The following is a 23,719-nucleotide window of genomic DNA, read 5'->3' on the forward strand; positions in this document are numbered from 1 at the left end:
TCTCATTATTTCAGTCTTTGTTCTTTTTTAAAAAAATATTTATTTACTTCAAAGAGTTACAGAGAGGCAGAGGCAGAGCAGAGAAAAAGAGAGAGGTGTCTTCCATCTGTTGGTTCACTCCCCAAATGGCCACAATGGCTGGGTTGGGCCGATTTGAAGCCAGGAGCCAGGAACTTCTTCTGGGTCTCTCACATGGCTGCAGGAGCCCAAGGACTTGGGCCATCTTCTACTGCTTTCCCAGGCCATAATAGAGCTGAATTGGAAATGGAGCAGCCAGTACTCCTACCAGTACCAATAAGGGATGCCAGCACTGCTGGTGGCAGCTTTACTGGCTACCCGCTGTGCTGGCCCCTACTGGTGGTTTTTAATTGTAAAATGAATATATTCATAGAAGGAAAAAAACAAATGGCCCTTGTACTACACAGAAAGGAAAGCTGGGGCATGTGTTGTGGTGCAATAGGTTAAACCGCCTCTTGGGACAACTGCATTCCATACGGGAGTGCCTGGATCAAGTCCTGGCAACTTTGCTTCCATTCCAGTTTCCTGCTAATGTTGTCCTGGGAGACAGCAGGTGATGGCTTAGGTGTCTGGGTTTTTGCTGCCCACATGGGAGACCTGCTTGGAGTTCCAGGTTTTGCCTTTGGCCTGGCCCACCCAAAGTTATTATGGGCATTTGGGTAATGAGCCAGAAGATGGGAAATCTCTCTCTTGATCTACACTTCAAATAAATAAACTTGGGGCCAGTGTTGTGTCACAGAAGGTTAAGCCACTGCCTGTGGCATCCCATATAGGCAACAGTTCAAGTCCAGGCTGCTTCACTTCTGATCTAGCTTCCTGATATTGCACCTGGGAAAGCAATGGAAGATGGCCACATGGGAGATCCGGATGAAGCACGTGGCTTTGGCCTGGCCAAGTCCTGTCCATTTTGGCCATTTGGGGAGTGAACCAGTGGATAGATCTCTCTATGTCTCTCTACTTTCTGCAACTCTGCCTTTCAAATAAACTAATCTTAAAAACAAAAGCAGAGAGAGAGAGAGAAACTTACCTTAGAAGTCTTTGTGCTACCTTGGACATGTAACACTGAATGTGCATTCTGTCTGATTTTATGCACATATATAACACTACATGTCACTGCATGTGGTCGTTTCATTCTCTTTAAAAATTTATTTTTAGGTTATTTGAAAGGCAGAGAGAGAAAAAGAGATCCTCTGTGTATTGGTTCACTCCCCAGATGCAACAACTGGGCCCAAAGCCAGATCAGGAATCAATCCCAATACATAGGCCATAATCTGTCTCCGGGTGTACCTTAGCCAGAAGCTCAATCAGAAGCAGAACAAGTACTCAAATCACATACTCTATGGGATGCAGGTATTCCAAGTTGCATCCTAGATGCTATGCCAAATGCCTAACCCAATTAGATCCTTAGTAGGCACTAATATTTAATTATGACTAAAAAATATTTAATCCATTTTGCCTCTACATTTTTTATAAAAGTCAGAGTGCAATAAACAATATTGTTTATGTGTTATACTTTCATCTGTTATCTACACAGCCCCCAGGATGACCCATATGAAGTCTGATCACACATTTTCACTTTTCCTCTCTTAAGAGATCTTTTTATAAAATCTTGCTCAAAGTCTTATCTATTTATTTCAGTGTGTAATCTTTATTCCCTTCATCTCCTCACTCCTTACAATAACCTTTCTTCCTTTAGGAATTGCATTCTTTATCTGCTTTAACAATGCTTCTCACACTTTCACAGTACTGACTGCTTGTGTATCTTGCCCTCTAACTGTAAGCTGGAAACTGTGTCTAAATTGTTTACTGTTTTATGCCTCTTTTTTTTTTTTATTTGACAGATAGAGTTAGACAGTGAGAGAGAAAGAGACAGAGACAGAAAGATCTTCCCTCCGTTGATTCACCCCCAGAATGGCCGCTACAGCCGGAGCTATGCTGATCCTAAGCCAGGAGCCAGGTGCTTCTTCCTGGTCTCCCACACAGGTACAGGCGCCCAAGCACTTGGGCCATCCTCCATTGCATTCCTGGGCCACAGCAGAGAGCTGGACTAGAAGAGGGGCAACCGGGACTAGAACTCGGCCGGTGCCCATATGGGATGCCGGCGCCACAGGTGGAGGATTAACCAAGTGAGCCACGGCACTGGCCCCTCTATTATGCCTCTTAATTGGCCCAAAACAAGTGTTCAATTAAATATTTAAAGGTTTCAACAAATTTTGTGCTTTTTTTTTGACCTAGTATTCTAATGGAAGTTTAACTTCAAATAAGATTTTTTAAAGAGATTTAATTTATTTATTTGAGAGGTAGAGTTACAGTGAGAGGAAGACAGAGAGAAAGGTCTTCCTTCTGTTGGTTCACTCCCCAGTTGGCTGCAACAGCCGGAGCTGTGCCAATCCGAAGCCAGGAGCCAGGAGCTTCTTCCCGGTCTCCCACGTGGGTGCAGGGGCCCAAGCACTTGGGCCATCTTCTACTGCTTTCCCAGGGCACAGCAGAGAGCTGGATCGGAAGAGGAGCAGCCGGGATTAGAACCAGTGCCCATATGGGAGGCTGGCACCACAGGCAGAGGATTAACCTCCTGCGCCATGGCACCAGCCCCGAAATAAGATTTTTATTTTATTTTATTTTTTGACAGGCAGAGTGGACAGTGAGAGACAGAGAGAAAGGTCTTCCTTCTGCCATTGGTTCACCCTCCAATGGCCACCGTGGCTGGCGTGCTGTGGCCAGCGCATCGTGCTGATCTGAAGCCAGGAGCCAGGTGCTTTTCCTGGTCTCCCATGCGGGTGCAGAGCCCAAGGACTTGGGCTATCCTCCACTGCACTCCCGGGCCATAGCAGAGAGCTGGCCTGGAAGAGGGGCAACCGGGACAGAATCCGGCGCCCCGACCGGGACTAGAACCTGGTGTGCTGGCACTTCAAGGCGGAGGATTAGCCTATTGAGCCACGGCGCCGGCCCCGAAATAAGATTTTTATAAGTGGTTGTATGAAACAAAAATTGCATGGAATCCATTTCTTTTTGTTTTAAAAATATCTTTTTATTTATTTATTTGACAGAGTTAGAGAGAGAGGGAGAGACAGAGAAAACTTCTATCCACTGGTTCCTTCCCCAGATGGCTGCAATGGCCCAGGCTGTACCAGGCATCCGGTCTCCCATGTGGATGCAGGCCATCGGAGGGAACTGGATCAGAAGTGGAGCAGTCAGGATATGAACTGGTTCCCATATGAGATTCTGGCACTGCAAGCAGCAGTTTTACCCACTGCACCACAACACCCGCTCCCAGTATCTATTTTCTAAGCGCTAGAGTCATACTAGTCATAGGTCTTCCACCATGAGGGTGTGTAGAAACCGAGACTGTTAAGAGAACAGTGGTTCAATGTTTATTCATATTCTTCCCTCTCCTGGTCCATCTTTCCCTCACTACACACACCCCAAAGCTCAGGGGTTCTTTTTGGTCTGATCTGTTCCTGTGTTGCCGCACTGGGGATTATAAAGAATGAACTGACCCGGTGTTGGTGCATGCATGGTACTTCCTTAGGCTGAATGTAAATTAATGCAGTAGTTCTCCCTCATCAGTGATTTTGCTTTCCATGGTTTTAGTTACTCATGGTCAACCATGACCTGAAAACATTAAATAGCAAATTCCAGAAATAAATAGTTCATAACTTCAAAATTATGCTCTGTTCTGGGTAGTGAAATCTTGTACCTCTCCATCTGGGACATGAATCATAACTTTGCCCAGAAAATCCACCTTGTATAAGCTACTTGCCCATCACTCACTTAGTAGCCTTCTTGGTTATCAGTCATCTGCTGCTGTACCTTAATGCTTGTGTCTGACACCTTTACTTAATGATGATCCCAAGCACAAGAACAGAGGTACTGTCAATTTTACTACAGTATATTATTATAATATTTTACTTTTGTTGTTACTTTTACTCTCTTAATTTATAAATTAAAACATCATAGGTATGCATGTATAGAAAAAACATAGTACAGTTTGGATAGCCCCTGTGCAAAATGCTTGGGACCAGAAGTATTTCAGACTTTGGATTTTTTTCAGATTTGTGCTTCTTCACATACTCGTGAGGCAGTCAAATGACCCAAGTCTAAACATGAAATCCATTTATGCTTCATACACACCCTATACACACAGCCTAAGGGTAATTTTACACAGTGTTTTCTAGTATGCCTTTAAAAAATAATTTACATGAAAGAGAGATCTTGTATCCGCTGGTTCATACCCCAGACAGCTACCATAGTCAGGTCTGGGCCAGGCTGAAGTCAAGGACCACAAGTTTCATTTGGACCTCCCAAGTGGGATGCAGGGGCCCAAGCACTTGAGCCATCTTCAGCTGCTTTTCCAAGGCCATTAGCAGGGAGCTGGATCAGAAATGGAGTAGCCAGGACTCAACAAGCCACGCCAATACAGGATGCTATGTCCCAAGTAGTGCTTTATCACTACACAAAATATCCACTCTTGAAACAAGTTTTCTAATAGATTAGCTAGGCATAGAAACCGAGATGGGCAGTCTTTTCACACATAATATGTGCTCAAATGCAGCAATTTTCCTCAAAGGGACTTGGCCTCTCCCTCGTTGAGACGCTTTAGGACTATGAATCAGCTATAGTCTGGGAACTAAGTCAAGGTGTGGATCCTTACTCTAGCGATTTCAGTAGGTCTCAACCCAGTAGATTGTGGACTTTTCCACTTGTGTATATAAAATAGCACCTTTGTAGCCTATCCCTATATTTTTTTTAAAGGTGTATTTATTTATTTGAAAGTCACAGTTACACACACACACACAAACACACACACGGGGGGGGGGGGGGGGGGGACTGAGATCTTCCATCTATTGATTCACTCCCCAGTTGACCACAATGGTGAGGGGCTGTGCCAGGCCCAAGTGAGGAGCTTCTTCTGGGTCTCCCAAGTGGGTGGCAGGGCCCAAGTATTTGGGCCTTCTGCTGCTGCTTTCCTCAGGCCATTAGCAGGGAGCTGTACTGGAAGTGGAGCAGCTGGGATTCAAATCAGTGCCCACATGGGATGGCAACAACTTTACCGGCTATGCCATAAGGCTGGCCCTCCATTCATATATTTTATCTCTAGGAACTCCATGCTCATTTTCCCAATCCCACACACTTGTGTTTGAAAGCCTGATTACCATTCCATCTCTTGGATTCTTATATTTATGCCTTGCATCTACTATGCCAAGATTCCAGTACCTTCATTGAAATTGGGAAACTACTTTCATTATAGAATCTCTTAACATCATTTACAGCCAAGAAGGTACCCCAGAGCTGAAGGATGATAATACATTCCTCACCAATGTGTTTCTTGGAAGGAGTGTCTTCTGGCCTTTCCTAGGCCAGATGTATGACCTCCATCCACAAAACATATCCACTGTGATATTCCAATATCCCTCTAAAATAAGTTTTCTAAACATCAGTTGCACTTAACCAAAATTTAGAAGACAAAGGAGCCCACTGAGGTAATCAGGGGTCGGCAAACATTTTTCTGTGCAAAGCTAGACAGTAAATATTTCAGTCTTGACGGCAATATACTCAAATCTTCTATTTAGATGGTAAACAGCTACAGAAATATGTAAATGGATATCTGGCCCAAGGGTTGTAGTTTGATGACACAGGGAGTCCCATTTATGTATACTTTCACTTTCCAGTTTTAATTACCTGCAGTGAAGTAAAAAAAAAAAATGTGGAAAGTTCCAGAAATAAATATTTATAAATTTTTAGATTGATTTATTTGAGAGGCAGAGTAACAGAGAGGGAGAAAAAGGTCTTCTACCCACTAGTTTATTCTCCAGATAGCTGCAACGGCCAGAGCTGGGCCAATCCAAAGCCAACAGCCAGGAGCTTCTTCCAGATCTGCCATGTGAGTACAGGGGCTCAAGCACTTGGACCAACTTCCACTGCTTTCCCAGGCCATCAGCAGGGAGCTGGATCGGAAGTGGAGCAGCTAGGACTCAAACTGGCACCACAGCAGGAGGCTTAACCTACTAAGCCACGGTGCCAGCCCCATAATTTTTTAACTGCATGCTGTTCTGAGTAGTGTGATAAAATCTCACACTGTTCCACTCCATCCCACATGTAAGATGTGAATCATCCCTTTGTCTAGAGTAACCACGTTGTATATGCTACCTACCTATTAGTAATTTAGATCAGCTATCATGGCATTGCAGTGCTTAGATATGGGACTGAGTGGTTTCTGATGTGTAAGGCACCTACTGTAGGTCTTAGAATGTACCCCAAATGGGCAAATGGGGATTAGTATAGTTCAGAGGTCAAACCCTACAGAGAATGGAGACCATATCTGCAGCAAAAAATGAAAAATATCCAATTTACCCTTAAGTAAATATCAGTTTATTTTTTATTTTTTTTTAAAGATTTATTTATTTATTTGAAAGTCAGAGTTACACAGAGAGAGAAGGAGAGGCGGGGCGGGGGGAGGGGGGTCTTCCATCTGTTGGCTCACTCCCCAATTGGCCTCAATGGCCAGAGCTGTGCCTATCCGAAGCCAGGAGCCAGGAGCTTCCTTTGGGTCTCCCACGCAGGCACAGGGGCCCAAGGACCTGGGCCATCTTCTGCTTTCTCAGGCTGTGGTGGAATGAGAAGGCCATGCCAAGATGGCCACTGGCAAGCGAGTGTCAGTTACTCAGAAACGGCTTTGGGGAAACCACATGGCAACAGAGCCTGCCTGGCAACAGGTTGTGACTGGTTAAGGCATAAACCGCCCCTTGACCGGATTGGCTGCCTTGGCTATATAAGCTGCTGTACCAACTTGTGCAGGCTCTCTCGCCTGTGGCCCACTTTCACCCAACTCCGGGTGTCTGTGTTGTGACTCAGCACCTCTTGCCCCCACCGCACTCCTCCACTCAGAACAAATCCACAGCAACACCAGGCCATAGCAGATGAGCGCTGGATCAGAAGTGGAGCAGCCGGGACTCGAACTGGCGCCCATATGGGATGCCAGCACTGGGCAGCAGTTTTACCCACTACGCTACAGTGCCAGCCCCAGTAAATATCAGTTTAAATAAATAATGAATTTTCATGTTTTCCATAATATAGCTGACAACACAAGATAATCTGATTTCCATCCTGATGCACACCATTGTCACCTTAGAAAACCAAATCAATGTTTCAGTCAGACTATGCTGTTTTAAGATAAGAAGCTTCAAAATGAGTGTCCAAGAATGGCATGTCTGGGAAAAAATACAACCCTTCTGATGATGCATTTAAAATTCTACTACCAGGGTTGGTGTGTCCCACATCACAGCACCGGTTTGAGTCCCAGCTGCTCTGCTTCTAATCTAGCACCCTGCTAATGTGCCTAGGAAAGCAGTGGAAGATGGTCCAAGTACCTGGGCCCTGCCACCCACATGAGGAACCCTGATGGAGTTCTGGGCTCCTGGCTTCAACCTGTACTAGTCCTAGCTGTTATAGACATTTGGGGAGTGAATCAGCAGATGGATGATATTCTCTCTCTCTCTTTCTGTTTCTTCTTTGTCAATCTTTTTTTTTTTTTTTTTTTTTTTGACAGGCAGAGTGGACAGTGAGAGAGAGAGAGAGAGAAAGGTCTTCCTTTTGCCATTGGTTCACCCTCCAATGGCTGCTGCGGCCGGCGCACCACACCTATCCGAAGGCAGAAGCCAGATGCTTCTCCTGGTCTCCCATGGGGTGCAGGGCCCAAGCACCTGGGCCATCCTCCACTGCACTCCCTGGCCACAGCAGAGAGCTGGCCTGGAAGAGGGGCAACCGGGACAGAATCTGGTGCCCCGACCGGGACTAGAACCCGGTGTGCCGGCGCCGCAAGGTGGAGGATTAGCCTACTGAGCCGTGGCGCCGGCCTGTCAATCTGCTTTTAAAATAAATATTTTTGGGGGCCGGCACTGTGGCACAGTAGGTTAATCCTCCGCCTGTGGCGCCAGCATCCCATATGGGTGCAGGTTCTAGTCCTGGCTGCTGTTCTTCCAATCCAGCTCTCTGCTGTGCCCTGGGAAAGCAGTAGAAGATGGTCCAAGTGCTTGGGCCCCTGCATCCACCTGGGAGACTGGGAAGAAGCACCTGGCTCCTGGCATATTAGCGCAGCTCCGGCCGTTGCAGCCATTTAGAGAGTGAACCAACAGAAAGAAGACCTTTCTCTCTGTCTCTCCCTCACTGTAACTCCACCTCTCAAATAAATAAATAAATAATCTTTGAAAAAATGGTATACAAGTTAAAAATAAATATTTTTTAAAAAAGTAAACTCTAAAACTCTTCTAAACTCCATCTCCTACAAAATGACTTACATTTATTTAGTAATATCTTCTATAGATGTGCCTTCAATGCAGCCACTACATTAATGCCCAATAAAGTCACTCCTCTTCATTCTCTATTTCTCTTTCTATAAAATACATTTGCTTACCTTCCAAATCAAAGCAAACTTACCCTGATGATGTGACTTTTGCCAGCTGGGCAGCTGATAATGCCAGAACAGTTTTAAATATGTGCTTACAAAAGAACTGTTCTCACTGTAAATGGAACAAAAGAGGAAAACTACCTTGACATCTTCCTTTAACACATCTTATTTACATTTATTTCATACTAAGAAATGTCTGTACTCAGAGTCAAGGATAAACAGGAGTAAGCACAGCACAGCCTTAAATGCAAACTTTGTCTCACAGTTAAAACCATAAAATATCTATAAATGTTCTATAATTATGTTAGTATAAAGCATATTACTCTTCATTGTTTATCTTATATTGTTGTAATTCCATTTTTAGAACCACATATACTGCGGGAAGAAATCAGCAAGATTAACTTAATATAAACCTAAAGATTTATTTAAACCTTTTCTGAATTAACTAAAAATAACCTCTCCCTCTAAACTGAAACTTTTTTCCACACTGATTCTGCCCAAGATGACTTCTCAGAAGTCTTAAGATTTTGTTGCACTCAACAATGGTAGCTTTTCCCCAATATAATTCTCTGACATAGCTTGTATATAACGTAGAAAGTTGGTTCATTTAGTTGTTTTCTCTCCTATAAGAGTAGTTTGAAATTTAGTAAGTATTGCACGGTAAATGAAGGCATTCCCAAGTCACTGTGTTGATACCACTTTGTTTATGTATGATTTTTCTGATGCCCAGACAAAGCACACCATTGTAAAGGTCTTCCTTACCCATGCATTTTTTCCTGGTTGATCTAACAGAAACAGAATCAGGGAATGATCTCTAAATAAAAGCTTTCTCACATCTATTGGATATGTACTCTTTCCTGGGAGAAACTGACAAAAGTAAGAGAATTCTACGAAATGAAGACTCTTCTCAATATTGGTTTCATCTTCTGGTATTAGAAAAAAAAATGAGTGGCTACTAATGGCATTCCTCACACAATCCTAGGATTTTTCTGCAGGATGTTGAACAAGGTATGAGCTACAATTCTTCACATTCAGCACATTCATATAAGGCTTCTTTCCAAGAGTTCTCTGAAATCAAATAAGGCATTACTTTTTTTTCAATCCATATACTCGCAGATATTCTTCACAGTACGAATTCACTGGTGTTCCGTAAGGTATGAGTGGTAATTGAATGAATTTACACAATTATATTGATTCTCTACAGCGTGTATTCTCTGATGTTTAGCAAGGTTTGAACTCCAGCTGAAGGATTTGTTGCATATTTTACATACATAGGGTTTCTCACCAGTGTGAGTTATCTGGTGTAGAATGAGGGAAAAACTCCTATTGAAGGTTTTGTGGCATTCAGCACATGCATAGGGTTTCTCTCCAGTATGAATTTTCATATGTTGAATAAGGGATGCATGCCAAGTGAAAACTTTACCACACTGATCACATTCATAGAGCTTTTCTCCAGCATGAATCCTCTGATGCTTAATAAGGAAGGAGTGGCAACGGAAAGTCTTCGTACACTCATTACATTCATAGGGAGTTTTGAATGTATGGGTACTCTGATGACGAGTTAGGTGTGAGGGTCGATGAAACGCCTTCCCACACTCAATGCATTCGTAAGGTTTCTCTCCAGTATGGGTGATCTGATGGCGAATGAGTTCTGCGCCACTGGTAAAGGCTTTTCCACACTTCCTACATAGATACTGTTTCTTTCCCATATGAATTTTCTGATGTCTAGTGAGGTTTGAGGCACGACTAAAGGCCCTTCCACACTCAGTACATTGATAGGGTTTCTCACCAGTATGTGTTCTCTGGTGTTCAATGAGAAATGAAAGATAACTGAATGTTTTGTTACAGTCCTTACACTCATGGGGTTTCTTTCCAGTATGTATCATCTGATGTTTCACGAGGTTTGAGATCTGGCTAAAGGTTTTGCCACATTCCTTACATGCATACGGTTTCTCTCCAGTATGAGTTCTCTGATGTAACACAAGGGAAAAGCGCCGGCTGAAAGATTTTCCACATTCATGGCATCCATAGGGCCTCTCTACAGTACTAATACTTATATGTTGAGCCAGGGCTTCTTGATGGGAGACTGTCACTTGCCTGATACATCCCCGGTTCCCTTGCGTCATTTCAGTATCCTCACATTTCCAGCCTCTTTGAAAACTGGAATGCACAGGGTTTTGGCTTAGAATTCTTTCCACTATCAAATACTGGGATGAGTCACCTTTATAAATCACATTTTCTGGAGAAAACTCCTTGATCTCATCAGTTGGCTCCGACACTGGAAAAAAAAAAAAAAAGGTTTTCTTTTTCTATACTGTGTAAAACAAAAGGCATTCTTTCCTTTAAAGTGAGAGACCTGGGGGGCCGGTGCTGTGGCTCACTTGGTTAATCCTCCGCCTGCGGTGCCGGCATCCCATATGGGCACTGGTTCTAGTCCCGGTTGCTCCTCTTCCAGTCCAGCTCTCTGCTGTGGCCAGGGAAGGTAGTGGAGGATGGCCCAAACGTTTGGGCCCCTGCACCCACGTCGGAGACCAGGAAGAAGCACCTGGCTCCTGGCTTTGGATCGGCGCAGTGCTGGCCATAGTGGCCATTCTGGGGGTGAACCAATGGAAGGAAAACCTTTCTCTCTGTCTCTCTCTCTCACTGTCTATAACTCTACCTGTTAAATAAAAAAGAGAGAGAGAGAGACCCACACTGAGGAAAACAATTTTATCTATTTCTCGGCTTTCATAGCTGTCATATATGACTATGAAATTTGAGTACCAGGCCCGGAAGTTCAGAATAGATCAAATAGAGATGTGAGTGAATAAGCAGAAAAATGAAATATAAATAACTTTGATAGAAGGAAATATAGAACTATCAAGAAGAGAAGTAGTTGTGAGGGTTAGGTTGTTAGTTTTCCTCACCTCCACTCAAACTGCATTTGCTAAAGAATTATCTGAAAATGACAATTTCATAATAATGCTAATAAACACTATAAGAGAGCACAACTGAATATTGAAAATAAACACTGCAAGTGTTCAGATATCACAAAAACATCAGACTCTGTTAACTTAGTACCTTTGAAACACTTTTTTTTAAAAGATTTATTTATTTGATAGTCAAAGTTATACAGAGAGAGAAGGAGAGGCAGTGAGACAGAGAGAGGCCTTCCATCTGCTGGCTCACTCCCTAGATGACCATAACGGCCAGAGCTGTGTTGAACAGAAGCCAGGAGCTTCCTCTAGGTCTTCCCACACCAGTACAAGGGCCCAAGGATTTGGGCCACTTCTACTGCTTTCTCAGGCCAGAGCAGAGAGATGGATCAGAAGTGGAACAGCCAGGATTCGAATCGGCGCCCATATGGGATACCGGCACTGCAGGCAGGCGGTTTTACCCTCTATGCCAAAGCACCGGGCCCTGAAACATCTTAGAACGACTTATTAAAAGTGGGAGAGGGGAGCTCCTCTGAAAACTATTTTCTATGATCCTCGGTCTAACTCTACCTTCTGAACTGATATGAAGCTTAGCACTGGTACAATATAAGTCTGAATAAAAATTTTCAAAAGATTTATTTGAAAGAGAAAATGAGACAGAGAGAGACATCTTACAGTGTTAGGTAGGAAGTCAGAAATTAGCCCATGGCAGTGAGAGGGGCCTGAGGAAAACAGAGCACCAGCTGGGAAGCAGTGCAGTGTTTCACACTACCAGGTCCTGCTCACACCCCAGTAACCACAGGGGGTCTCAGCCTTCCCCCCAAGGAAAGCTCCCCAGGAGAACCCTCTCTTCTCAGCACCAAGCTGGTTACCTGGCCTGACAACACTGCACAATCAAACCTTCACAGCCGTCCCCAAGGAAGGCACCCTAAGGGAAGCTCCTCTGCCCAGCGCCAGGCGGGCCACCCAGTCTGATAGCACTGAGTAGTGAAACCTTGGGGTGAAATTCACCTAATTCACACTCAGCAAACCCTTTGTCCTGGAGAAGAGGAGGGAGGGAAAGGAGAAACTGCGGGAAGAAGTGGACCCCATTCCCTTATAAGCCCCAGTCTGAATACGGACCACACATTCAGCTCCCAGCTCTTTCCTGAGCCACCCGCCTGGCCTGTCAGCTGTGTGCTCTCCATTAAACCATGTCACTTTGCTCTCCCCAGTCTGAATGACTGGACGCTTTCTCTCAGATTCCGTCTGGGGATGCCTGACCCCATTAAACCTTGCTAGCGAGCTTACCACTGCTGTCTCATGTCTGAATTCTTTCTTGCACAATGACAAAAATTTATGCTGATGGTTCACCCCAAATGCCCATAATAGCCAGGTCTGAGCCAGCCTAAAACCCAGAACTCAATCCAGGTCTCCTATGTGGGTGGCAGGAACCTAAATAATTGTACCATCACCTACTGTCTCTCAGTGTGCACCTAAGTAGGAAGCTGCGTCAGGACTCAAATCCAGGCACTCAGTTGTAGGGTGTGGGCAACTTAACCACTGTGCCGATTGCCTACTCTCACAGTATAAGCATGGTTCCTAAATTTCCCCAGGCAGTATTTTAAGGATTTTTAAAAATATAATAAATATATAAATAAACATAATAAATTCTTATACTTAGGAAGTTAGCATAAGTATGTAGGGGTAAAAGGTAATATATATATATATATTGCCTTTTACTTATGCATATATATATTTGAGATATATAATATATATATCAAATGTTTCAGAAAAGCTCATATACCAAACAAGAAGGTAAATGGAATAAAATTCTAGCAAAGGTGAAAGTGGACAAAGGGCATTATTTGCAATACAGAGTTAAAATCAAAATGGAGTAAGTGTGGCTAAAAGCTAACTACATGACTTCCCACTTCTGTAAAGACCAGTCTTGCTGGCTGGCTGGCTTGCTTACTAACGGCTATCTTGTGAAACTGTGGGGCAAATTCCAGGGACTGAGGTATGGGGCCAATTCCAAGAACCGAGAAAAGGCCCATCCCAGTGTTCTGCCTAAGATTAAAGAAATGTGCCTCACCACGTTTATCTTACAACTACATCCTGGGCCCGGTAACTGCATGACAAGTTTCACAATTGTGAGCCCTAGTGGACAGAATTCTGTAACAGCTGTGTAACTCGCTGTTGGGGACCACACTCTGGTAAGGGGTGTCGATCCCGATCGGCTGCTTTGCCTCTCAAATACAATTTTAGCATGTGGCTGTTACTAGCTTTTGTAACATTCTGTTTCAGCAACAGTAAAATTCTTGTAATTTTTCTTTAAGTTTATAATTACTTCCTTTTTTTTTTTTTTTTTTTTGACAGGCAGAGTTAGTGAGAGAGAGACAGAGAGAAAGGTCTTCCTTCCTTTGGTTCACTCCCCAAATGGCCGATACAGCCGGCACGCTGCAGCCAGCATGTTGTGCTGATCGGAAGCCAGGAGCCAGGTGCTTCTCCTGGTCTCCCATGGGGTGCAGGGCCCAAGCACTTGGGCCATCCTCCACTGCACTCCCGGGCCACAGCAGACAGCTGGACTGGAAGAGGAGCAACCGGGACAGAATCCGACACTCCAATCGGGACTAGAACCCGGGGTGCCAGCGCCGCAGGTGGAGGATGAGCCTAGTGAGCCGCGGCGCCAGCCTTATAATTACTTCCAATAGCATATTTAAAAAATTTTTTCCCCTAAAACATACTTTGATGCTTATTCACTTAGAGGGTGTACTATCTTTTACTATCACGTTGTACGCTTTTATGTAGAAGTAAACAGACTTCATATTTCTTTAATATCGGTCTCAGAAAATAATCAAGATCTAAATCTATATAGCAGGCAAAAGAAAAAAAACATGGCCAGCGCCCCGGCTCAATAAGCTAATCCTCCACCTGCGGCGCCGGCACACCAGGTTCTAGTCCTGGTCGGGGCGCCGGATTATGTCCCAGCTGCCCCTCTTCCAGTCCAGCTCTCTGCTGTGGCTCAGGATTGCAGTGGAGGATGGCCCAAGGGCTTGGGCCCTGCACCCCATGGGAGACCAGGAGAAGCACCTGGCTCCTGCCTTCGGATCAGCGTGGTGCGCCGGCCGCAGCACGCCAGCCCCAGCAGCCATTGGGGGGTGAACCAATGGTAAAGGGTTAGGGTTAACCAACGGCAAAAGGAAGACCTTTCTCTCTGTCTCTCTCTCTCACTGTCCACTCTGCCTGTAAAAAAAAAAAAAAAAAAAATGAAAGATTAAGATGGAGAAACAGTGAAATCGCTATCGCTAACAAGGGGAAAATCTAACACCCCTTCTTATCTCTTCTAAAGGAAATCTTCATCTACTGAGTGCTTGAATAAGCGCCCTGGAAATACTAACTGAATAATTCTCCTCAGGACTGAGAAACTTCTGCACAACAAAGAAGACAATCAATAGTGAAGAGACAACTGACAGAATGTGAGAAAACATTTGCAAACTGCTCATCTGATAAAGGATTAATATCCTAAATTTATAAGGAATTTTTTTAAAGATTTATTTATTTATCTGAAAGAGTTACACAGAAAGAGGAGAGGCAGAGAGAGAGAGAGGTCTTCCATCCTCTGGTTAATTCCCCAATTGGCCGCAACACCTGGAGCTGTGCAAATCGGAAGCCAGGCGCCAGGAGCCTCCTCTGGGTCTTTCCATGTGGGTGCAGAGGTCCAAGGACCTCAGCCATCTTCTATTGCTTTCCCAGGCCATAGCAGAGAGCTGCATTGGAAGTGGAGCAGCTGGGTCTTGAACCGGCGACCATATGGAATGCCAGCACTGCAGGTGGCAGCTTTACCCGCTATGCCACAGCACCAGCCCCCAGGAATTTTTAAAAAACAATAGCGGCCGGCGCCACAGCTCAACAGGCTAATCCTCCACCTAGCGGTGCTGGCACACCGGGTTCTAGTCCTGGTCAGGGCACCGGATTCTATCCCGGTTGCCCCTCTTCCAGGCCAGCTCTCTGCTGTGGCCCGGGAGTGCAGTGGAGGATGGCCCAAGTGCTTGGGCCCTGCACCCGCATGGGAGACCAGGAGAAGCACCTGGCTCCTGCCTTCGGATCAGCGCAGCACGCCAGCCACGGCAGCCATTGGAGGGTGAACCAACGGCAACGGAAGACCTTTCTCTCTGTCTCTCTCTCTCTCTCTCTCACTGTCCACTCTGTCAAAAAAAAAAAGCAACAACAAAGCAAAGCAATACAGTTAAGAAATAGGCAAAGGATATGAATGTGTAAAATCACCTATTAGAAACACAAATCAAAAGCACAATGAGGGGCCAGCGCTGTGACATAGTGGGTAAAGCCGCCACCTGCAGTGCTGGCATCCCATGTGGGCACCAGTTTGAGTCCTGGCTGCTCCACTTCCAATCCAACTTCCTGGTATGGCCTGGGAAAGCAGTGGAAGATGACCCAAGTCCTTGGGCCCCTGCGCCCAAGTGGGAGTCTCAGAAGAGGTTCCTGGCTCCTAGCTTTGGATTGGCTCAGCTCCAGCTGCAGCCAGCTGGGGAGTGAACCAGCAGATGGAGGATCTCTCTCTCTCTCTCTCTCTCTCTTTCTGCCTCTCTCTCTCTCTGTGTAACTCTGACTTTCAAATAAATACACATAAAAAAAAAAAAACCACAATGAGGAATTATCTCACTCCAGTGAGAATAGCTATTATCAAAAAGATAAAAAAAATAACAAATGCAGGTGAGGAGATAGGGAAAACGAACCCTTTTACATTGTTGATGGGAATATAAATTAGTATAGCTATTATGGAGAACAGTATGCAGGTTCCGCAAATAAATTAAATGTAGATCTACAATACGACCAGGATAGCACAGTTCAGGGATGTACAGAAGGAATTTAAATCAGCACATGAAACAGACACTTGCACTCCCATGCTCACTGCAGTTCTGTTTACTACACTGCAGCTCTATTCATAACGGCAGAAAGAGAGTCAACCTAGGTGGTGTCCCTTGATGAAGGGATAAAGAAAATGTAATATATGCACAAATGGAATATTTTTCAGTCATTAAAAAATGAAATTCTGACACTTGTAGGTAAATGGATGGAAACAGAAATGAAGTGAAATACCTCAGATACAGAAAGACAAATACCATATGTTCTCCCTCCTACATGGAAGTTTAAGAATAGACAAGTTGGGGGCCAGTGCTGAGGCACATTAGGTTAAGCCTCTGCCTGCAGCTCCAGCATCCCACATGGGGGCCGGTTCAAGTCCTGGCTGCTCCACTCCTTTTTTTTTTTTTTTTTTTTTTTTTGACAGGCAGAGTGGACAGTGAGAGAGAGAGAGACAGAGAGAGAAAGGTCTTCCTTTGCCGTTGGTTCACCCTCCAATGGCCGCCGCTGCAGCCGGCGCACCGCGCTGATCCTGGCAGGAGCCAGGAGCCAGGTGCTTTTCCTGGTCTCCCATGGGGTGCAGGGCCCAAGCACCTGGGCCATCCTCCACTGCACTCCCTGGCCATAGCAGAGAGCTGGCCTGGAAGAGGGGCAACCGGGACAGAATCCGGCGCCCCAACCGGGACTAGAACCCGGTGTGCCGGCGCCGCAAGGTGGAGGATTAGCCTATTGAGCCACGGCGCCGGCTTGCTCCACTTCTGATCCAGCTCCCTGCTAATGTGCCTAGGAAAGCAGAAGATGGTCCAAGTACTTGGGCCCCTGCACCTACATGTGAGACCCAGAGGAAGCTCTTGGCTCCTGGCTTTGGATCCGCAGCCCAGCTCCAGCCATTGTAGCCACTTGGGGAATGAACCAGCGAATGTAAGACCTCTCTCTTTCCCTCTCTCTCTCTCTCTCTAACTCTGCCTCTAAAATAAGCAAATAAAACTTTTTTAAGAAAATAATCAATTGGAATGTAAAATAACGATTACTACAGTCTGGGAAGGATGGGGGAGAGGGAGGGTAGATAACAGGCACAAAACACAGAAGTTCTAGTCCACAGCACAGTGGGATGATCATAGTTCACAACAATTATTATATACTGTATAAAAAACTAAAAGGAGGCTGCTTGTGGCATAGTGGGTTCACGGCCTGCAGCACCCATATCCCATATATGAGTGCTAGTTAGAGTCCCAGCTTCTTGGCTTCTAATCCAGCTCCCTGCTAATGCACCTGGGAAGGCAGCAGAAGATGGCCCATGTATTTCGGCCCCTGCCACCCACATGGAGACCAGGATGGAGTTTCAGGCTCCTGGCTTCAGCCTCGTCCAGGCTTAGCTTTTTCAGCCATTTGGAGAGTAAACTAATAGATGGGAAATCTGCCTCTCTCCCTCTGAAACTCTTGCCTTTCAATTAAGTAATAAATCTTGTGGACCGGTGCTGTGGCACAGTGGGTAAGGCCACCGCCTGCAGTGCCGTCATCCTATATGGGCGCTGGTTCATGTCCTGGCTGCTCCATTTCCTATCCAGCTCTCCGCTATGGGCTGGGAAAGCAGTAGAAGATGGCCCAAGCTCTTGAGCCCCCTCCCACCCACGTGGGAGACCCAGAAGAAGCTCCTGGCTCCTGGCTTTGGATAGGCACAGCTTCAGCCATTACGGCCAATTAGGGAGTGAACCAGCAGATGGAAGACCTCTCTCTCTCTCTCTCTTTCTCTTTCTACCTCTCCTTCTCTCTGTGTAACTCTGACTTTCAAATAAATAAATAAATAAAAATTAAGTAATAAATCTTAAGAAAAAAATCCAGAGGCAGAAAATCCATCAAAATAGTTGGATTCAATAGCACCATTAATCAACTGGCTCTAACTGATTTTTTTTTTTTTTAATATTTACTTATTTGAGAGGTAGAATTACAGACAGAGAGAGGGAGAGACAGAGAAAGATCTTCCATCCACTGGTTCACTCCCTCAATGGCCACAATGGCTGGAGCTAGGCTGATCTGAAGTCAGGTGCCAGGAGCTTCCTGCTGGTCTCCCACACAGAAGAGGCCCAAGCACTTGGGCCATCTTCCACTGCTTTCCCAGGCCATGAGCAGAGAGCTGGATTGGAAGTTGAACAGCCAGGACACAAACCAGTGCCATATGGGACGCCCAGTGCTGCAGGCAGAGGCTTAGCCTACTGCACCACAGTGCTGGCCCCATAACTGACTTCTATAGCCTACTTCATCCAGCAACACATTACTCATTTTTCTCAAATTCACATGGAATAGTCACCAAGATAGACCACATTCTGGGTTATAAAACAAACCTGAGGGGCTGGTATTGTGGTACAGTGGGTAAAACCACCGCGTGCAAAATTGGCATCCTATACTGGAGCTCTGGTTCAAGTCTCTGCTTCCAATCCAGCTCCTTGCTAATGGACCTGGGAGAGCAGTGAAAGATGGCCCAAGTGCTTCAGTCTCTGCCACCACAGATTCCTGACTTTGGCCTGGACCAGTCCTGGAGGCCATTTTGGGAGTGAATCAGCAGACTGAAGATCTCAGCCCCTCCCCCATCCTATACCCACTGCTGCCTAGCTGTCTGTAACTCTGCCTTTTAAATAAAATGAATAAAAATAACTGAATACATTTTTTAAAATGGAAATCATACACTGTGAGCTCTCAGACCACAGTACAATGAAATTGGACAAGAGAACAATGAGATGGAACTAAAAATCTGTAACAGAAAGGAAAACGGAAAATCCCCAAATAGAATCTGCAAAAAGCTCAGGGAGTAGGAGGAATGGACATTTGGCCTTTCTGTTAAGATGTTGCTTGGGATGCTTGCATCTCATTTTGGAGTGTCTGGCTCTACTCGTAATTTCACCTTCCTACTAAAGTATGACCTGTGTAGCAGTAGATAATGATTCAAGTAGTCGGGTCCCTGCCACCCACATGAGACTCAGACTGAGTTCCTGGCTCCCACACCTTGGCCTGGAACAGTCCTGGCTATAGTGAGCATCTGGGGGATGAATCAGCGGGTGAATTTCCTTTCTTATTTCCTTCTTCTCACCCTCCCTCACTCCTTCCCTTTCTCTCTCTGTCCCCCCAGCCTCCCTCAACATCTCTCTGCCTCTCAAATTAATAAAATAAAATTTAAAAAGTTAATGGGAGGGGCCAGTGCTGTGGCATAGCAGGTAAAGCCAATGTCTGCAGTGCCAGCATCCCATATGGGCGCTGGTATGAGTCCTGGCTGCTCCACTTTTCTTTTCTTTTTTTTTTTTTTTTTATTTGACAGATAGAGTTATAGACAGTGAGAGAGAGAGAGAAAGGTCTTCTCTCCATTGGTTCACTCCCCAGATGGCCGCTATGGCCGATGCTACGCCAATCCGAAGCCAGGAGCCAGGTGCTTCTTCCTGGTCTCCCATGTGGGTGCAGGGCCCAAGACTTGGGCCATCCTCCACTGCCTTCCCAGGCCATAGTAGAGAGCTGGACTGGAAGAGGAGCAACCAGGACTAGAACTCAGCGCCCATATGGGATGCCAGCACCACAGGCGGAGGATCAACCAAGTGAGCCACAGCAATGGCTCCTGCTCCACTTTTTTTTTTTTAATTAATTTATTTTTTTTGACAGGCAGAGTGGACAGTGAGAGAGAGAGAGACAAAGAGAAAGGTCTTCCTTTTCCGTTGGTTCACCGCACAATGGCCACTGCAGCCGATGCGCTGTAGCCAGCACACCGCGCTGATTGGAAGCCAGGAGCCAGGTGCTTCTCCTGGTCTCCCATGCGGGTGCAGGGCCCAAGCACTTGGGCCATCCTCCACTGCACTCCCGGGCCATAGCAGAGAGCTGGACAGGAAGAGGAGCGACCGGGACTAGAACCCGGTGTGCCGGCGCCACAGGCAGAGGATTAGCCTATTGAGCCGTAACACCGGCCCCCTGCTCCACTTCTGATCCAGTTCTCTATTATGGCTTGGGAGAACAGTGGAAGATGGCCCAAGCCCTTGGGACCCTGCACCTGCGTGGGTGACCCAGAGGAAGCTCCTGGCTCTTGGCTTCAGATCGGTGCAGCTCCGGCTATTGTAGCCATTTGGGGAGTGAGTCAGTGGATGGAAGACCTCTCTCTCTCTCTCTCTCTGCCTCTGCCTCTATAACTTTGCCTTTCAAATAAAATAAATAAATTTAAAAAAAAAGTCAGTGGGGGAGAGGTGGCATTGTGAAATAGCAGGTAAAGCTGACCCCTGCAGTGCCACCATCCCATATGGGCCCCAGTTTGAGTCCCAGCTGCTCCCAGAGGCAGAGCCAGAGAGAGATAGACATCTTCCATTCCACTGGTTCACTCCCCAAATGACCAGAGCGGAGCTGATCTGAAGCCAGGAGCCAGGAATTTCCTCTGGGTCCCCCACGGGTGCAGGGGCCCAAGCCAGGAGATTCCTCTGGGTCCCCTCCTGCGGGTACAGGGGCCCAAGGACTTGGGTCATCTTCTACTGCTCTCCCAGGCCATAGCAGGGAGCTGGATCAGAAGTGGAGCAGCTGGGACTCAAACTGGTGCCCATACGGGATGCTGGCACTATAGGTGGCAGCTTAACCCACTACACCACAGCACTGCCACCTCCCCCCAAAAAAATAAAAAATTAACAGGGGTTGATGTTTGACAAAATAGTTAAGATGCCACTTGGGATGTTCATATACTATACTGGAGTGCCTGGGTTTGAGTCTTGTCCCCACGTCCAATCCAGCTTCTTGCTAATGCATACCCTGGGAGACAACAGGTGATGGCTCACATACTTGGGTCACTATACCCATGTGGAAGACATGGATTGAATTCCAGGCTTCTGACTTTGGCCTAGCCTGACAAGTTATGGGCATTTTAGGGAGTGAATCAACAGATGAAGATCTTTGTCTCTAAAATGTAACAGAAAATGCATATTATGAACTAACTATGCAAAATTTTGATAACTTTACAACAAAATACACAAACTATTTAATTTTTCCACAAACTCTCTGAAGCCCCTCATCCTTAGTTACTGAACAATACACCTCTCAATACTACCATGGTCAGACTGGCATTCAGACATAGCACATACAGCTGCCATCTGAGACACCAGCATCCCATGTGGGCGCCATTCACTGCCAGCTGCTCCACCTCCAATTCGACTCCCTGCTAATGGTCTGGGAAAAGCAGTGGAAGATGACCCAAGTGTTTTCAACCCTGCCACCAATGTGGGAGACCCAGATGAAGTTCCTGGCTGCTGGATCCTGGCCTTTGCAGTCATCTGGGAAGTGAACCAGCAGACAGGACATCTGTGTGTGTGTGTGCGTGTAAGAGCGAGAGAGAGAAAGAGAGAGAGAGAGGGAGAGAGAGAAAGAGAGAGAGACTCCTTTTCTTTCTGTAACTCTTTCAAATAAATAAATAAATCTTTAAAAAAATGTGCAGCACCGTGGCGTAGTGAGTTAAGCATCCACCTGCAGTGCCAGCTTCAAGTCCCAGCTGCTTCACTTCCGATCCAGCTCCCTGCTGATGACCTGGGAAAGCAGTACAGGATGGACACAAGTGCTTGGGCCCCTGCACCTGCATGGAAGAACCAGAGGAAGCTCCTGGCTTCTGGCTTCTGATCAGCACAGCTCCAGCCATTGCAGCTATTTGGGGAGTGAGCCAGAGGATGGAAGACCTCTCTCTGTAACCCTGCCTCTGAAGTAAATAAATCTTAAAAAACCCGAAAAACAGGCCAGCACCGTGGCTCACTTGGCTAATCCTCCGCCTGTGGTGCTGGCACCCCCAATTCTAGACCTGGTTGGGGTACCGGGTACTAGTCCCGGTTGCTCCTCTTCCAGTCCAGCTCTCTGCTGAGGCCTGGAAAGGCAGTGGAGGATGGCCCAAGTGCTTGGGCCCCTGCACCCGCATGGGAGACCGGGAGGAAGTATCCGGCTCCTGGCTTTGGATTGGTGTAGTGCCGGCCATAGCGGCCATTAGGGGAGTGAACCAACGGAAGGAAGACCTTTCTCTCTGTCTCTCTGTCACTGTCTGTAACTCTCTCTCTGTCTCTCTCTCTCTCATTGTCTAACTCTACCTGGCAAACAAAAACAAGCAAACAAAACCAAATAAACAAAAAATACTAACAAGATCAAAGAAGAAATATCAACAAAATTGTAGGGGCGCACTGTGGTGTAGCAGCTAAGGCTGCTGCCTGCAGGGCTAGCATCCCACATGGGTGCCAGTTTGAGTCCCTGCTGCTCCTCTTCCGATCCAGCTCTCTGCTATGGCCTGGGAAAGCAGTAGAAGATGGCCCAAGTCCTTGGGCCCCTGCACCTGCGTGGGAGATCCAGAGGAGGTTTCTGGCTCCTGGCTTCAGAGACTTTCAAATTAGTGCTGTTCAACCAGTAAAGTATATATAAACATTACAAAAATCCAAAAAATCTAAAATCTGAAATGTTTCTTGTCACAGCCATTTCAGGTAAGGATACTCAACCTGTACCATAAGGAAAGCTTACTTTTTTTTTTAGCTTTTATTTGGAGGGGCACAGGGGGATGGGGTTGAGCATCTAGAAAGCACTCAGAGACCAAGCACTGTTCTGTTTACTGACCTTGGATACATGTGTTTGGCTTGATAGTAATTTGTTGAACTACAGGTTTATGTTACTTGATAGTTCACAACAAGAGGAGTTTTCCAGAAAAGACACTAGAAGGAACACAAAAATTCCAAGAGCTACATTAAAGCAGTGGAGTTAGAGACAATTTTTCCATGTATTCCCTTTTCTTCACTTATCTTGTACATTTTTTAAAGATTTATTTGTTTATGCAAAAGGAGGAGTTATAGAAGCAGAGAGAGAAGTCTTTCATCTGCTGGCTCACTCCCCAAATGGCCACAATGGCCCAGAGCTGGGCCAATATGAAGACAGGAACCTGAAGCCCCCTCCAGGTCTCCCACATGGGGGCCAAGCACTTGGGCCATCCTCCATTGCCCTCCCAGGCCGTATCAGTGCGCTGGATCAGAAGTGGAACAGCCAGGTCTTGAACTGGCACCCATATGGGAGGCTGGACTGCAGGCAGCAGTTCCACCCCCCATGCCACAGCACCAGCCCCATCCCGTACCTGGGTTTCATACACTGTTCTTCTTCTAATTTTTATTCTTAGAGAATAACATCTTTCTCCTGTAACTCACACTCACACTTTCATGAAACCTCCTTGTGTTTGTTCTGACTTCAGCCCGCATCATGACCCTCTTTCCAATCCCTCTGCATCCTCTCAGAGGTCTCAGCAGCACGTGGCGCTGACCACCGCCACTCTTAAGGCCAGAGCCCGGCGGATCTGTCGCCTGTTCCCTTGGAAGTCCTTTTAAACTGCAACGTCTTAAACAGGTATTTTTCCTTTTCTCAGCAGGATCTCTAAGAGTCAGAGGACCACCACTGGACAATTGCTTCCCAATCACTACATAAGACTTACAGAAATGCTCATTAGCTTCCTTAGAGCTTCCATATCAAAATCTTCAAGGGTGAGCCGGCGCCGCAG

The 23,719-nt window shown here is 46.0% G+C and overlaps 1 protein-coding gene across 10 annotated transcripts in view; it reads right to left on the reverse strand.

The window, feature by feature from the left end:
- LOC103345523 (zinc finger protein 10) overlaps positions 1–23,719 on the reverse strand; it is a 67,833-nt gene that overhangs the window by 38,500 nt on the left and 5,614 nt on the right. For 5 of the 10 annotated variants that reach the window (XM_070065694.1, XM_070065693.1, XM_070065692.1 and 2 more), the window contains 2 exons: positions 10,520–10,700; positions 8,452–8,534 (listed from right to left, as the gene is read on the reverse strand). In XM_070065694.1, the coding sequence (XP_069921795.1) occupies positions 8,452–8,534; positions 10,520–10,700 (264 nt within the window). Of the gene's footprint in view, positions 1–8,451; positions 8,535–9,184; positions 10,701–23,719 lie in introns of those variants that run through there. The other 5 variants (XR_011385101.1, XM_051836880.2, XM_017338426.3 and 2 more) reach the window with 5 other exon arrangements.

The sequence above is a fragment of the Oryctolagus cuniculus genome, chromosome 21 (assembly GCF_964237555.1).
Source record: "Oryctolagus cuniculus chromosome 21, mOryCun1.1, whole genome shotgun sequence".
NCBI classification, from domain to species: domain Eukaryota; kingdom Metazoa; phylum Chordata; class Mammalia; order Lagomorpha; family Leporidae; genus Oryctolagus; species Oryctolagus cuniculus.